The 14,102-nt window shown below is 47.1% G+C and overlaps 2 protein-coding genes across 2 annotated transcripts in view; one reads left to right on the top strand and one right to left on the bottom strand.

The window, feature by feature from the left end:
• The window catches only part of ABAT (4-aminobutyrate aminotransferase), a 57,780-nt gene extending 53,917 nt beyond the window's left edge, over nt 1-3,863 (top strand). The window contains exon 16 of the mRNA XM_069486958.1: nt 710-3,863. Coding sequence (XP_069343059.1) covers nt 710-831 — 122 coding nt within the window. The 3' untranslated portion in view covers nt 832-3,863. The remainder of the gene's footprint in view (nt 1-709) is intronic.
• Nucleotides 3,864-11,314: 7,451 nt separating this feature from the next.
• Nucleotides 11,315-14,029, bottom strand: TMEM186 (transmembrane protein 186). Its single transcript, XM_069486140.1, has 2 exons — nt 13,989-14,029; nt 11,315-12,924 (listed from the first exon to the last, which is right to left on the bottom strand). The coding sequence occupies exons 1-2, from the start codon at nt 13,989-13,991 to the stop codon at nt 12,280-12,282; spliced, it is 648 nt and encodes a 215-aa protein (XP_069342241.1). The 5' UTR covers nt 13,992-14,029; the 3' UTR covers nt 11,315-12,279.
• Nucleotides 14,030-14,102: the final 73 nt, after the last annotated feature.

The following is a 14,102-nucleotide window of genomic DNA, read 5'->3' as shown; positions in this document are numbered from 1 at the left end:
AGCTGAGGGAGGGGAGGCCTGGCCCACATCATGCTGGGCTGCGGATCGGTTCCGTACTCCAGACTTATCCTAGGAGGCATGGGCAAGGGAGGCCACTGAAGAGTCATAGGTGGGAGGGATACTGCTGTGAGATCGGAGAACCTACTATGTGTCAAGCACCATGTCAGGAATACCTTGTACCATCTTACAGAATCCTCGCAGTAGCCCTGCAAGGGCAGGGATAATCAGCCTCCCTTTTAAAATGAGAAAACTTAGTCTCAAAGATCCAAACACCCTAGACAAAGATGCCCAGCTGTGCCTGGGGAAGTCACCCTTTAAAACGAGCAGGGTCTGGCCTTCTGCAGTGGTAGCTCAGCACCTACGTGCTTGTCTTAGCCTGCGCTTCTGTGATTTGTTTACCCATTTTCTTTGCCCACACCTCCATGAGTTTCTGGAAGGGGAGGACTCGTCCCAGGATTTCTCTGACACCAAACCTAGTTCAGGGGCAGCAGAGCAATCAAACTTAGGAGGGAGGGGGCGAGGGAAAGAAGAGAATGACAGAGAGGAAACGAAGGCTGCATGGGTGGATGGAGGGGACAGGCGGCGGCCGGGTGGGAAGAGTGGTGTATGGACGGACGAGTGTACCAGTGGGGGTCACTTCCCTTCCAGCCCGCCCAGCAGGTGGCCCTGAGAGCCCAAGCTCCTAACCTCCTCCTGCCTCTTCTTCCAGGTGTGGTGTTGGGGGGCTGCGGCGACAAATCCATTCGTTTCCGTCCCACACTGGTCTTCAGGGATCACCACGCTCACCTGTTCCTCAATATTTTCAGCGACATCTTAGCAGACTTCAAGTAAAGAAGCCATTTCCACGACACTCTGAGGAAGCCCTGATCTCAACAGTTGTCAAATTGATTAGTTTGCCTAATTCATGTTTTCACTTAAAAGCATCAGAGGTGAATGCATAAACTGAAGGGTTTTTTGTGAGGAGGGGACGTGTTTGGTGGTTTGGGGGAGGCGGAGAGAAAAGGGGAGGGCTGGTTTCGATTTTCCTCCTGCAGAGCCAAAGGTGCACGTTGGTTTAAGCCCAGAAATCCTGCTAGAGCCCTGGACGTAGCCTTGGGAAGGGCCGCTGGGATCTTGGCCATATTTCTGCCCACCCTTGACCGACCCAATAATGGTTCTGGAAGCCAGTCAAGGCAGTTACACCTGCTCCTGGGACTGGTGGCTGGGACTTAAGGGTTCCAGTCCATCTCAAGTGCCATATTCTGTAATGAGGATGCCGGCTGCCCCTGCCCTATGCAAGCAAACAGGGCCTTGCCTTCTCACTCAGCCCCTACAGCTCTGAACACGCCCCCAGCACATTTCAGTGAGGGACAGGACAGATCGTAGCAGGGCAGAAAAATGGGGACAGGAGGACTGAGCTCAGAGGTGAGGGAAAGGGTCTCCTGGCCTCCTGAAGGCTGGGACCACTCCTCTCAGTGCACCTGGGGGTTTCTCCAAACTGAATTCTGTCCTTCACGGGGCTTTGCCCTTGGAGGATCTCCAGGTGGCATCACTGACGGTTCTCACCCGACAACCTCCATGCCCCAAACTCTGTCCTCCCTGGTAAATGTCAGCGTAGGCCTGCAGCCTGAGAGTCCACGGGGACATGCTTGAGCTGCAAGTTCAGAAGCACATGCCTGTCACCCCAGGAGCACAAGCCCAGGGGCCTGGGTAGCAGAGCTACACACCCTGTCTCCTCGGGCATTTGGGGGCCTGGCTCGTGGACCCCTTGTCCCAGGAGGCTCTTGCTCATCCAGATTCCCTCCGCCACTGAGCACCCGCATGAGCGGCGTGGCTGTTCCTTCAGGGGGACTCACTGCTGGACTAGATTTCTTCTTGTCCTGAGGGAAGCGCCAGGAATTAAAGGCGCCAGAGCTCCATGCATGGGGCACGTTGGTTTAAGGCAGTTTCCTTGTACTTGTCCTCCTGAAATTAGCTTTTCCTGAGATGACTGAGTGTGGAGATTACCCAGCAGATGGTACTTAAATGCTTAATTGGGGCTGTGGCTCAGGCTACAGTTTCTCTGCTGGAGGCGAGACACTGGTGGAAGTGATTTGACCTCAAATGCTCCTAAAAAGAGCACTTGATAGACTGAGAGCCAGGAAGTATTATTTAGTGGGTAGACTGAGAAAGTGGTTGTATTCTCTGTCCAAAAGGAAGCCACTTCATCCCCTGGTGGCTTGGTTGGCTATTTTGGAAGATGAGCATAACAAGGTTCCTGATTCAGCACTTTGCTCTTTTAATAACGAATCATCCAAAGATCTCAAAGTGGGTTTTCTTCTTTAGCTTTCACCCTTCAGCAGATTCGGTCATCCACCTATTTTTGTCGAAGAATGAGAGACACGGACATGTCTAACAGACACGGACAGATCCATGCATTCCAGTTCACTTTACATTCCTGCAGTCACTGCTAATCTGTTGCTTTTAATAAGTTCTGCCATGTTTACAGTCATTTGCACTGCCAACTAGTAGAGACGTATGACTCCCTCTCTCTGCAAGGTCTCACTCATTTGTACATTCATTTGTTCAACATTCAGTCATGCATCAAACTTTCATTAAATACCTGCACCATCCCAGGCCCTGTGCTAAGCACCAGGAATACAAAGATGAGATAAAACATAGTCCCTGCCCTCAGGGGCTCACATGCCATTGGAAACAGACTTTTAAGCTAACAGAGTAGAGTGGCAAGTGCTATAACAGATGTATTAGCACAACAGGAAAGCAGAGGGAGTCCTGCAAGCCACCTGAGGGTCAGAGGAAGTTTCTGAGAATTGGAGCAGGGTTTTGCAGAATGAGGAAGAGTTCGCCAAGCTGACAAGGCAAAGAAGAGTGTTGCAGAAAGGGAATGGCATATGCAAAGGCACGCCAGTTCACGGTCTGGCAGCTTTCACTGGGGGGCCGCATTCCACAGACAACATCCCAAGGTTCAAGGCCTTATTTAACAAACATGCCAAATGTAAACCAAACCACAATTCATTCATTGACTTAAGGATGCTTTCTCCTGAGAACTTTAGCACTGGGTGCAAATATTCAATAAGGTCCTTGGAGTCCAAAGGGTTTTAAGGCAGGGCACAACCAGAAAGTTGGCTCTGTTCGGTGGAGAGAGTGGCTCCACTATTTTGTTCTCTCCCCACGGGGCATTGACAGAGGGATGAGATCATTTTATCTGGAAAGTCATTTACAGATTTATTATTCACTCCTTACCAAGGAAAGTTACCCTCTGAAAAATTTTTAAGCCATTTACCAAGTTCTTGTTGATTCAGGGCATAATGAGTTCCTGAGACATCCTCTTTTTGGGGGTGGGAGCTTAGCTGGAAGAATTTCAAGGAAAAGAATTCTCAGCAGAGCTCAAGGTCGTAGAGACTCAGAAGTTGGTGAAAACATGGGAAGCCCAGCGGACAGGCTGCTGTCTAGGGCAGGGCCCAGGAAGACATACTTCTGTGGCCAATGGTCTGGAAATGAATCCATCATACATCAGTGCCATAGAGTCTAGTAAATGTCTAGCAAGTGCTGTCTCTTTTACAGAAAACAAGGTCCAATAATAGCAAGTCTTAGCATATCCTCACTTTTATTATAAATGGGTGTTTTTTTTATAATTTTTACTGACGCTCAGTAACCATGCAAAATTGTGCACAGCATTAATATATCTATGTATCTATACCTATCTATATATATATATATCAGCTCATGGTAGAAAACCACAGCTAGGGAGCATCACAGACTTATGCATACAAAGTGATCTGGTTTACAGTATTCTGTTCACAGTGCCAATAAATGATAAAGAAATGAACGTGTCACAGTGTAACTGACCATATGCACAATTCCATGAATTAAATCTGTTTCCTGTGTTAATCCGTATTCTTAAATTTAAAAGAATTTATAATGGAAATATCAAGAGTGAATGTGGACTTTTTGGGGTTTCAAATGGTTTTGCTTAATAATTATTTGCCACTACTTACTAAGTACCTCTCACACACTTTTTAGAGATGTCTTGGGGGAACACTTTATCTGCATAAATCTGCCTATAGAAGCACAATAAGGCCATTCATTTGACTAAGTTCATGAAGCACATACCATGTGACAGGGACACGGATGGACAAGGCACAGTCCTTACCCTCGGCTCATACTCCAGTGAGGTTAAGGTCACAACCACCCAGTGTGGGGACCGGGACGCACAGAGGCCAGGTCTCGAGCCCTTCGGGGTTCAGTTAGGCCCAAGCCGCATCTTCAAGGCTGAGCAGGAACTGCTCCGGTGGGATGGGGGCATTCCAGAACAAGAGAAGAGCTACACACAGGCACAAAGGCAGGGTGGGCATCTCCGAGAAGTTCAGTGTTACTAGAACACAAGGAGAGGGAGACCAGAGTGCCTGGAGGTGAGGCCAGAGAAACAGGCAGGGCCCAGGTCCCCCAGGACCTTCTGTGCCACTTGGAGGGGCAGAAGATTGTCCTGATTTCACTGCGAAGATCAGGAAGGCAGGGGGGCCGCTCAGGAATCTAGTGCAGTCACAGTGGCCTGGTGGCCTGGACTAAGGGCAATGACAACGGGGATGGAGAGGGAAAGAAAATCCTAGAATCCAAAACATGCAGGACTGTGGTTCTCAGCACTACGTGCACTTATGGATCACCCCAGAGAGCTTTTTAAAAATCCTATCCCTTGGGCCCCAGCCCAGACCGTTACACCAGGTCCTCTGACCCGCTGGTTGAGGAGTGAGTTGACGACCGACTGGAATAAACTGGGAGGCAGACGCAACAGGGGGAAGGCTAAGAGAGGTGCTCAGGGAGCACCCACAGGGATGAGCCGCCTCCTTGGTCCTCCTGGTGACCTGACCTGGAACTAGAACCAGGGGTCCCTTTCTCACCGCTGCTCTCAGCTGCCTCAGTGGCCCTCTAGGGCCCTTTCCTCACCTGGAAAACATGGTTTGGACCATATCTTTCCAAGGCTCCTTCCAGCTCCAACATCCAACAAGTCCACGAAATGACAACGGACTTGAAAGGCAGTACTTACCAATAAGTGCGTTTTTTTAAATAATCACATATAAATAGTGACCACAATTATTTGTTGAGTAGTTCCGTTCGTGCATTAAGATTTTCACAACAAACCTATAAGGCACATACAGGAGGTCCTCACTTAATGTTGTCCATAGGTTCTTGGAAACTGACTTTAAGCAAAATGATACACAATGAAACCAATTTTTTTTCTCATCAATGTTACAAGAGGATGACATTGAATGAAATGATGTTATTCAAGGACCTGCGGTATGTCGTTTTGCTTAAAGTTGCAGTTTCCGGCAACCTATCAACACTGAAGTGGGGACTCACTGTGTTTGTATGCCTGTTTTTAAGATGAGGAAACTGCAGTGTAGCGAGGTTAAGGGAACCTGCTCAAAAATCACACAGCCTGGAAGCTGGGACTTGATACACAGAGATGCATGAAACATACATAACATTGTGTGGACAGACGTGTGCATGCAGTCAACTCAGGACTGGCTTGAACTTTCTCCTGACCAGCCTGGCCTCTGGCCTTGGAAGGTCAACTTGAACTTGTCAGCCTATGTGAGTTCCCAAATGCACATTCCAAAGGCAGATGGGCTGAAGGTGCTAGAACTTCAAGGTAGTAAGTCTTTGCTGAAGAGTCACTGTTTTATATATTCTGTACTTCACCCCTGAGGAGGAAATGGAATGACCCAGCTCTGCTGCTTTCTAGCTGGGTGACCTTGGGCAAGTCACTTCATCCCTCTGAGCTTCATTCTGCAAAATGAGGATGATTGTAGGAATGCTAGCTAACATTTATTGAGTGCTTGCCTGGACCAAGCACTATTTTAAGAGCTTTTCATGCAGTAAAGTCAGTTAATCCTCCCAAGAACCCTGGGGAGGTAGCACTATTATCTTTACTTCACAGATGAGGAAACCAAGGCAGAGAGAGGTTACAAAACTAACCCAAAGTCTCAGCTAGGAAGTTGCAGGGCTGGGATTTCAAGCAGGCAAGAAGTCTTCCCTCAGAAGCCGCGTGCTTCACCCTGACACTATGCTGCCTCTCTGGGGTTCTCTAACTCCAAGTGTTGCTAGCAGGATTAAATAAAATCACGTAGTAATCGCCAGGCACGTAGTAGATGGTTCATATATAGTAGTTTCTTTTGCCACTTGTTCTCCATGAATAAATGTGTCTCATATGTGGTTCTAAATGACAATATTACATTTGTCACAGTTAAGTTCCCACTTGTAAATACTAAATCTACTTTCCAGTACAGGTACAAGCCCAACTGGAATCTGGGGGTATATTTCAACTGCTATCAGTAAAATGAATGAATATTCTGTCCCTAGAGTTGGTACAAACATGGCCAGATGGCATCGGCCCCACCTGATTAACCCTAATCAGGCAAGATTTTACAGTTGAATGCTGCAGGATCAAAACAAGGCCATAAAAGTTGGACTCTGCCTCGTGTTCAAAGGGACCCTGTTGCTTTCCATTTAGAAAGTCATGAGTCCTGAAGTCCTAAAGCAACAACAAAAAGAAAGCTTCCAACCCCAGTTATCTGGGCAATTCATCCCAGGCTGTCCCTTGCAAGCAGCTAAGTCCACCAGATCTGCTCTGGGGGGGTGCATTAAACATGGTTATTTAATGATGGGGTGGGGGATGCGATAGACTTCTGGCCCTGTGACAAGGTAAGTCTCATTTTTGGTGATCGTGTGGTAAGGACCACAGCTACCATTGGGCTGTGCTTTCCATGTGCTACGAACTGTGCACACCAGGAGCATCATCGCCACGTAGAGCACACCTCATCACATTTGGATGGCCGTCACAGGAAAGTTAACGTGCTACAGACCACCCTGTCCCCTACATCTAAATTATACACAGCCACGGCATGCCTGGGTGTCGGGGGCAAGTCCACACAGTTCTCAGCAGACAGGAAGTGAAGCCCAGCTGCAAGAGACACACATGGTTATATTGCGGATGCTTTTCTTTCTTTTTTGAGTTGTTTTATTATAGAGACGGGGTCTTGCTATGTTGCCCAGGCTTGTCTCAAACTCCTGGCCTCAAGTGATCCTCCCACCTTGGCTTCCCAAAGTGCTGGGATTACAGGCGTGAGCTCCCACGTCAGTCTGCAGATGCTTTTCAACAACTGCATGTTTCCTTCTACCTACTCGGCTTCTCAGTGTAGAATGAGAATTCACAGTTGAGAAACTTTCCCCCTTGCCTGGAAAGCTGGCAGGAGGAGAAAGGGATGGAAGAGGAGACTGTTATTAAAGCATTTTTCTTCATTTCTTAAGATGAACAAGCTCATGATGAAAATTTTAAACAACACTAGGTCACAAAGTTCCGAGTGGAAGAATTACTCCCCCCTTTCCTCTCATCTGCCTCTCCCACCCCAATGCTCTCCCCAGGGATAGCCACGGTTAATAATTTGCAATGTGCGCATTTTTTTAAAAACATACAAGATCACACAGAACCACATTGTTCCGTGATTTGCTTTTTTCACTTACCGCCCCGTGGCCATCTTTCCACGGGAGCAGATCTATTTCAATCTTATTCTTTTTTAAGGGACACACATATTCCACAGTATGGATCTATCAACATTTATTAACTGTGTTGCTTATTAATGGAAACTTAGCTTATTTCCAGTATTTTTGCTATTAGAAATATTTCAGCGAACATCCTCATACGTAGGCTTGAGCATTTCTATTAGATTTTTACTATAGACTGAATATTTATGCCCCCCCCAAATACATATATTGAAACTTAATCCCCACAGTGATTGGTATTTGGTGGTGGGACCTTTGGGCGATGATTAGGTCCGAAGGGTGGAGCCCTCATGAGTGGGCTGAGTGCCCTTATGAGACCCCAGACAGCTCCCTCACCCCTTCTGCCACGTGAGAGCACAGCAAGAAAACGGTTGCCTGTGAACCAGGAAATGGGCTCTCATCCAACACCAAGTCTGCCGGCACCTTGATCTTGGACTTGGCAGGCTCCAGAACTGGGACAAACAAACGTCTGTTGTTCGAGCCACCAGTCTATAGTACTTTTGTTACAGCAGCCTGAATGAACTGTCTAACCTGAATGAATTATTATCTTGGAACTGTCGTTAAAGAGGGGAGTTGCCAATATATCTACCACCCCAATCTAAAGACCATTTCCGTTTTCTGAGCTGCTTTACCATCTATTGCATGACTTTGAGCGATTCTCAGAATGTGGGTGCCTTGGAATTACCTTGGGAGCATAAAAGTACAGATGCCCAGGTTCTACAAGTGACTTCTGTTTTTGTTGTTGATTTGGGGTTTGTGTTTTGTTTTGTTTTGTTTTGTTTTGTTTTGTTTTAATAACTCCAAGTACTGCCCTACTGGTGCCTTGTAGAAGCCCTAACCCAGTTCCTGTTGTCTGGTGAAGATTGGTGATTTTAGCTCCGGAATAAAGGGATGGAACAATGCCTTTGTTCTGTATGCCCTCTGCTGGTACCGTGTGAGCAGACCTTGCAGCTCCTGCCTACACTGGCGAGAACCTGGGCTCTCCTCTCCGGGCAGGCCCCTTGCAGGCTTAACTGTGCGGTGATACTTCAGGGTATCCATGGTCAAACCTGGCTGGCATTAGATCACCTGGGGAGCCTTGAAAATACCGATGCCTGGTCACGGGCCTGGGCAATGGGATTTTTCAAATGCCCTCCAGGTGATTCTACACATGGAGCCAGGACCCTATTCCTTAGGCGGAAAATTGGCCCAGGAACACAAAGTCCACAGAAGCATGTGTCACTCTGGTGTTTTCTATAGTCTGTTTCAGAAATTCCTAACCACCTAGCATCTCAGAATTGGCTTTGAGCCTGTAAAAAAGACAGATTCTGGGAACCTGCCCCAGACATATTCAATCAGAATCTCCAGGGGTGAGGCTCTTTCAGGTCATTGCTTTGAACTAGCCCAATACAGGGGGCTATTTGAGCAAATTTTTGGTTTTAATGAGGTTAAGGTCAAATCATTACTACTTTTTTTTTTTTTTTTGGTAGAGACAGGATTTCAGTATATTTCCCAGGCTGGTCTCCAATTCCTGGCCTCAAGCAATCCTCCTTCCTTGGCCTCCCAAAGTGCTGGGGTTAAAGGTATAAGCCACTGCGCCCAGCCTTGTGTAATAGCTACACAATTGCCTCTTTCCACAATTGACTCTTCACTACAACTTCTTCAGCATGAACAGTAATACCCCTGTTATACAGAGAAGAAACTGAAGCACGGTGGTCAGTCAGTCCTCTGTGCAGATATCTAGGGAGAAAACCTTCCAGGCAGAGGGACTGCCAATACAAAGGCCTTGAGGCTGATACTGAAGGAACAAGGTGAACTTGACCTAGGGAAGTGATCTACAGCAGAGTGATGGACGAGGGAGGGGAGGGTAGGCCATCACAAGGAGGTCAGCTTTTATAACAGAGTTAACATAATTCATTTTTTTCCCAAGGATCACTTTGCTGTAAAAACAGACTCTAGTAAGTCCAGGATAGAAGCCCTGGACTGCAATAACCCAGGGGTGATATGCGAGCAGCTTGGATATGATGGTAGGGGTGGAGGGGGTGAGAAGTGGCCAGGTTCTGGTCATATTTTTAAAGTAGGGCCATCATAAAACCATAACACATGCCATTTTGCCTGAAGAAAGAGCCAGCACTTGGGAATGGGTTTGAGACCCACCCCTAGGCTCTGCGCCACACCCACACAATCAATGCAGGCCAAGAGTTGCTCCTGCACACGCAGCCCCTCCAGCTAGGAAAACCACAACTGTACACCCACGGACAGTGGGTGCCCAGTGTCTCCAAGCACCTGAGGGACCCAGTCACACTCACTCCCCAGACCACCTTCTCCAGCTGGCAGGAATTAACATGCAGTGAGAATTCAACCAATGAAACAGATCTATAAGCCTGTGCCCTTTCATTTATATCTTCAACTGAAAAATGAAAATTAAAAGGAGGTGTTTCTTCTCGTTCTTAAAAAATCCCAAACTTTCTTTCACTGTTCTCTTTCTCTTACTTTCAAAGGCTTCCCACAGTAATTAGGATAAAATTCAGGCTCTTCTTAGCAAATGCACCAAGCTCTTGTGCAGCACAGAAACACACCCTTGCTGTTCTCTGTGCCTGAAACAAGCTCGGGGCCACCTCCCACTTACACCTCAGGTCTCTGCTTCTCAGAAATCTAACATCGTGTCACCTTGATTACAAGTCACTTTTCTCAAAATGCCATTTCAGTCTCCACAGAAGAACGATATCACAACATATATTTGATATTTATCACATTCTTTATAACAATGAAATAAATGGAAGTAACCTAAATAGTAAAAGTTAAAAGCACCAGCTACATCCACTCAGTGGAATATTCTGCAATTCCTGAATATTCTTAATATTCAGGATATGAGACAGCTTTGTGTTATAACATGAAGCAAAAACCCAAACAGTCCCAGGTACAGTATAATGTCTATGACAAGCCTGAAAGCACAATGAGATACCACTTCACGCCCATTAGGATGGCCATTTCCAAAACAACAGAAAATAACTACTGCTGGTGAGGATGTAGAGAAACTGGCACCCTTAAACATTGCTGGTGGCAATGTAAAACGCAGCAGCCACTGTGGAAAAGTGGCAGGTTCTCCAAAAGTTAAGCACAGAATTACCAGGGGATCCATAATTCCACCGCTCAGTATGTACCCGAAAGAACTATAAGCAGAGACTCAAACAGAAACTTGTACACCAATGTTTACAGTAATAGCCAACAGCCAAAAGATGGAAAGAACCCAAATGTCCATCAACAGATGAATGGATAACAAAATGTGGTATATACATACAATATCATTCAACCATAAAAAAGCAATGAAGCACTGAGACATGCAGTAACAAGGATGCACCTTGAAAACATCGTGCCATGTGAAAGAAGCCAAGACAAAAGGACTCACATTGTATGATCCTGTTTACATGAAATATCCAGAATAGGCAAATCCAGAGAGACAGAAAGTAAATTAGTGGTTGCCAAGGGCCAGGGGGAGGGGGTCAATTACTGTCTAATGGGCGCAGAGGTTCTGTTTGACATGATGAAAAAGTTCTGGAAATGGATAGTAGTGATGGTAGTACAACATCATAAATGTACTTAATGTCCCTGAATTGTACACTTAAAAATGGTTAAAAGGATAAACTTGTTATGTATATTTTACTACAATTAAAAAAAAAAACTGGAAGGCTACACAATAAAACATTTAGTTGTTGACTTTTGAGTGGCAAAATAATAAAGATCAAACCTTCCTTCCTCTTCACTTTTATAAATCGCATAATTAACATATATTATTAATTATAGCAGGCACTGCACATAACTGGCTTTAGTTTATAAAATAACACACCAGCATACAGTCCATCTGGCTTTATTTATTTATTTTTAAAGACAAAGTCTCGCTCTGCCACGCAGGCTGGAACTCCTGAGCTCAAGCAATCTTCAGGCCTCAGTCTCCTGATGTGGCTTTACTGCACTGCAAAGCCTTCCAAACTGACAGCCCCTAGACCTCTGGGTGGTGAACAAAATCTCTGCTGGGTGTTGTGCTCACTCGGATGACATTCCTGCCCATGTCCATGTGCAGTTACCATCCTGGCAGGATGAAATGGCCCCCACTCTCGGCTTCAATTCCGTCCCTTCTGCTGCTGGGTATAGGAGGGGGCACAGCACAGGGCTCTGGAAATCCCTATGGACTACCTAGAAACCTTTTACCACACCAAAGCCTCTGACCAAATGCTTCGTATTTGCTCTGGGCTGCTGAGCTTGCAAAACACTTGACATTTATTGTTTATTCTCACACCCATTCCGTGAGACAGGCAGGACTTTCCATTTTACAGATGTGAAAACCAAGGTTCAGTGAGACTCAATAACCTGCCCCAGGACAGCGAGCTAAGCACTGACAGAACCCAAGCCTCTGACTCCAAATCCCATGCTCCCCCTCCCACAGTTCTGTCTTCTAATTTCACAGCAGTGGACAATCTGGGTAACCTTGGCACAACTTTCTCCAAGAACTGGCTCTGAACAGAAACTTCTGGCATTATCTGACTGTCATACACAAGTGCGGTAAGAATTTGCATGAAGAGTCTTTTTCCCTAAACCTGGTTACCAGCTTTTGCCTCATGAATTGCTTGGTGGCTAAAGACAAGTTCCTAGGGGCAAACTCTCCAGAAACTCGATCCCCTTCTTCAGCCTTGCCCACACTCTTGGCCTTCCTGTAAGAGATCCAGTAGCCCAGATCCACCCAGAGGCCTGGCTGCCAGTTGTTCACCTGCACTTGTCCAGCATCCCAAACACCTGTGTGAAACGCTCTCTGTCCAGGATCCGTCCATAGCGCAGGGTGAGGTAGAAGGTCTTCTTCCCACTGTACTGCTTGATACGCACGAACACTTCCTGGGGCAAGTCCCCAGTTTCCGTCAGGGGTATCACATCTGCCACGGGACAGTATGTATCCTGCCGCCAGCCCCAGAAGGTCAGGTGAGCCACTCGTAGCACAGTACCAGACTCATTCACGTACAGGAGGCCCACCAGTCTCTGGAAGAAATAGCTCATCCAACACAGCATGACCAGGGCAAAGCCAGCTATCCCACTCAAGAGGCACAGGGAGTTGAAAGTCAAGACACCCTGGGAGTACCAGTAGAAGCCTGGCGGCAAGGCCACCACTGTCAGGGCAGTCTGTGCCACCTTCAGACGAGACACATACCCAAAGGACCTTATGGCATCAAAACGGTAGACCATTTGGAATTTCTCAGTCTCTGTGCCTGGTGGTTTCTCCTTCGAGGTGGGTGACCTGCTCTCCACCCACCTCTTGTGATGCTCCTGCCCACTGCAGCACCACAGCCCATGAGGAGGCCTTCCCCATGCAGCTGGCCCTTGCCCCCGCAACCTCAGCACAGCTCGGAAGAGGGCAGCCTGGAAGGAAAATAGGAGACCATTTCTCTCATGGAAATCAACCATACTAATCACACAATGAATATCCACAAAGCATTGCACACGGAGAGTTCTTCCAGTCCTTCGAGATCACCATTACAGCCAGAGGAAGGAAAGGTAAAGCCAGATGCTTTATCTCATGTGAGCATACAAAAGCTATTCGAGACAGGTATCATTTCCACTTTATCACTAAGGAAACTAAACCCAGAAAGGGTAAGAAATTTACACAAGGACACAAAGCCAGTGAGTGTAGCAGAGTCTGACTTTCAAACTGGTCCTCTTTCCTCTAGGCAGTTCCAAATAACTATAGGAAAGGAAATGCAGTCTTTACTCAATAAATACCTAAGGAGGACCAACTCTGGGCTGGACACCGGATCCACAGGGCTGTGTGAACATTGCCCCAAGCAAAAAACAAAATAATCAATGTCCTAGTGGGAAATTCGAGCAACAAATCTGTGAAATATTTATCACAATAACTTTCCAATTTTCTGCCTGGTTTATTCGTTATCTTGGGTATTGGAGGGAACTGCTGTTTTCTCTTAGCCTAGTTTGGGGAAGGAGGAACAGCAGAGGAGGAGGAGTTAGGGAGGCCCCAACTCGCAGCACTGGGATTTTATTAGGTGAGCAGTGCAGTGGAAAAAGCTCTGGGCTTTTGGAGTTACACATGGCTTCCAATCCTGGCTCCGACAGTCATAAGCTGTGGACCCTTGGGCAAGTTACCCCATCTCTCTTAGCCTCCGATTCCTCGCCTTTCAAAACGGGGACTCAAAAGATACTGAACGAGACGATAGTTTTAAAGCCCTCAACTTAGTATGTGACACACGGTGAGCGCACAGCGAGTTTTAGCGACCACTACTGCTGGCCCACGTGACCCGAGGAGGGTCGAGAAAGCCAGAAAAGAGCAAATTTTAACCCACACCGAAGCTTCCTCCCGCGAACTCTCCAAGTCGGAGACCCATGCGTCCTGCCTGCCTGCCCCAGCTCCAAACCCGACCCCGACCTCCAAAACGCGTCACTCCCTCCAGGTCCACCACCCGGTTTCTTACCATGGCCCCGCCATCTGCTGCCGGAAGTAAATCCCATCTGCCCCGGAACCTCCAGGAGCGCACGCTCGGGTGTACGAGGCGCGCGTAATACGCGCTGCATTCTGGGAGTTGTGA

This window comes from Eulemur rufifrons, chromosome 14, assembly GCF_041146395.1.
Source record: "Eulemur rufifrons isolate Redbay chromosome 14, OSU_ERuf_1, whole genome shotgun sequence".
NCBI lineage: Eukaryota > Metazoa > Chordata > Mammalia > Primates > Lemuridae > Eulemur > Eulemur rufifrons.
Note: the sequence above shows the minus strand (reverse complement) of the source record. Positions and strands in the feature narration are given on the sequence as shown.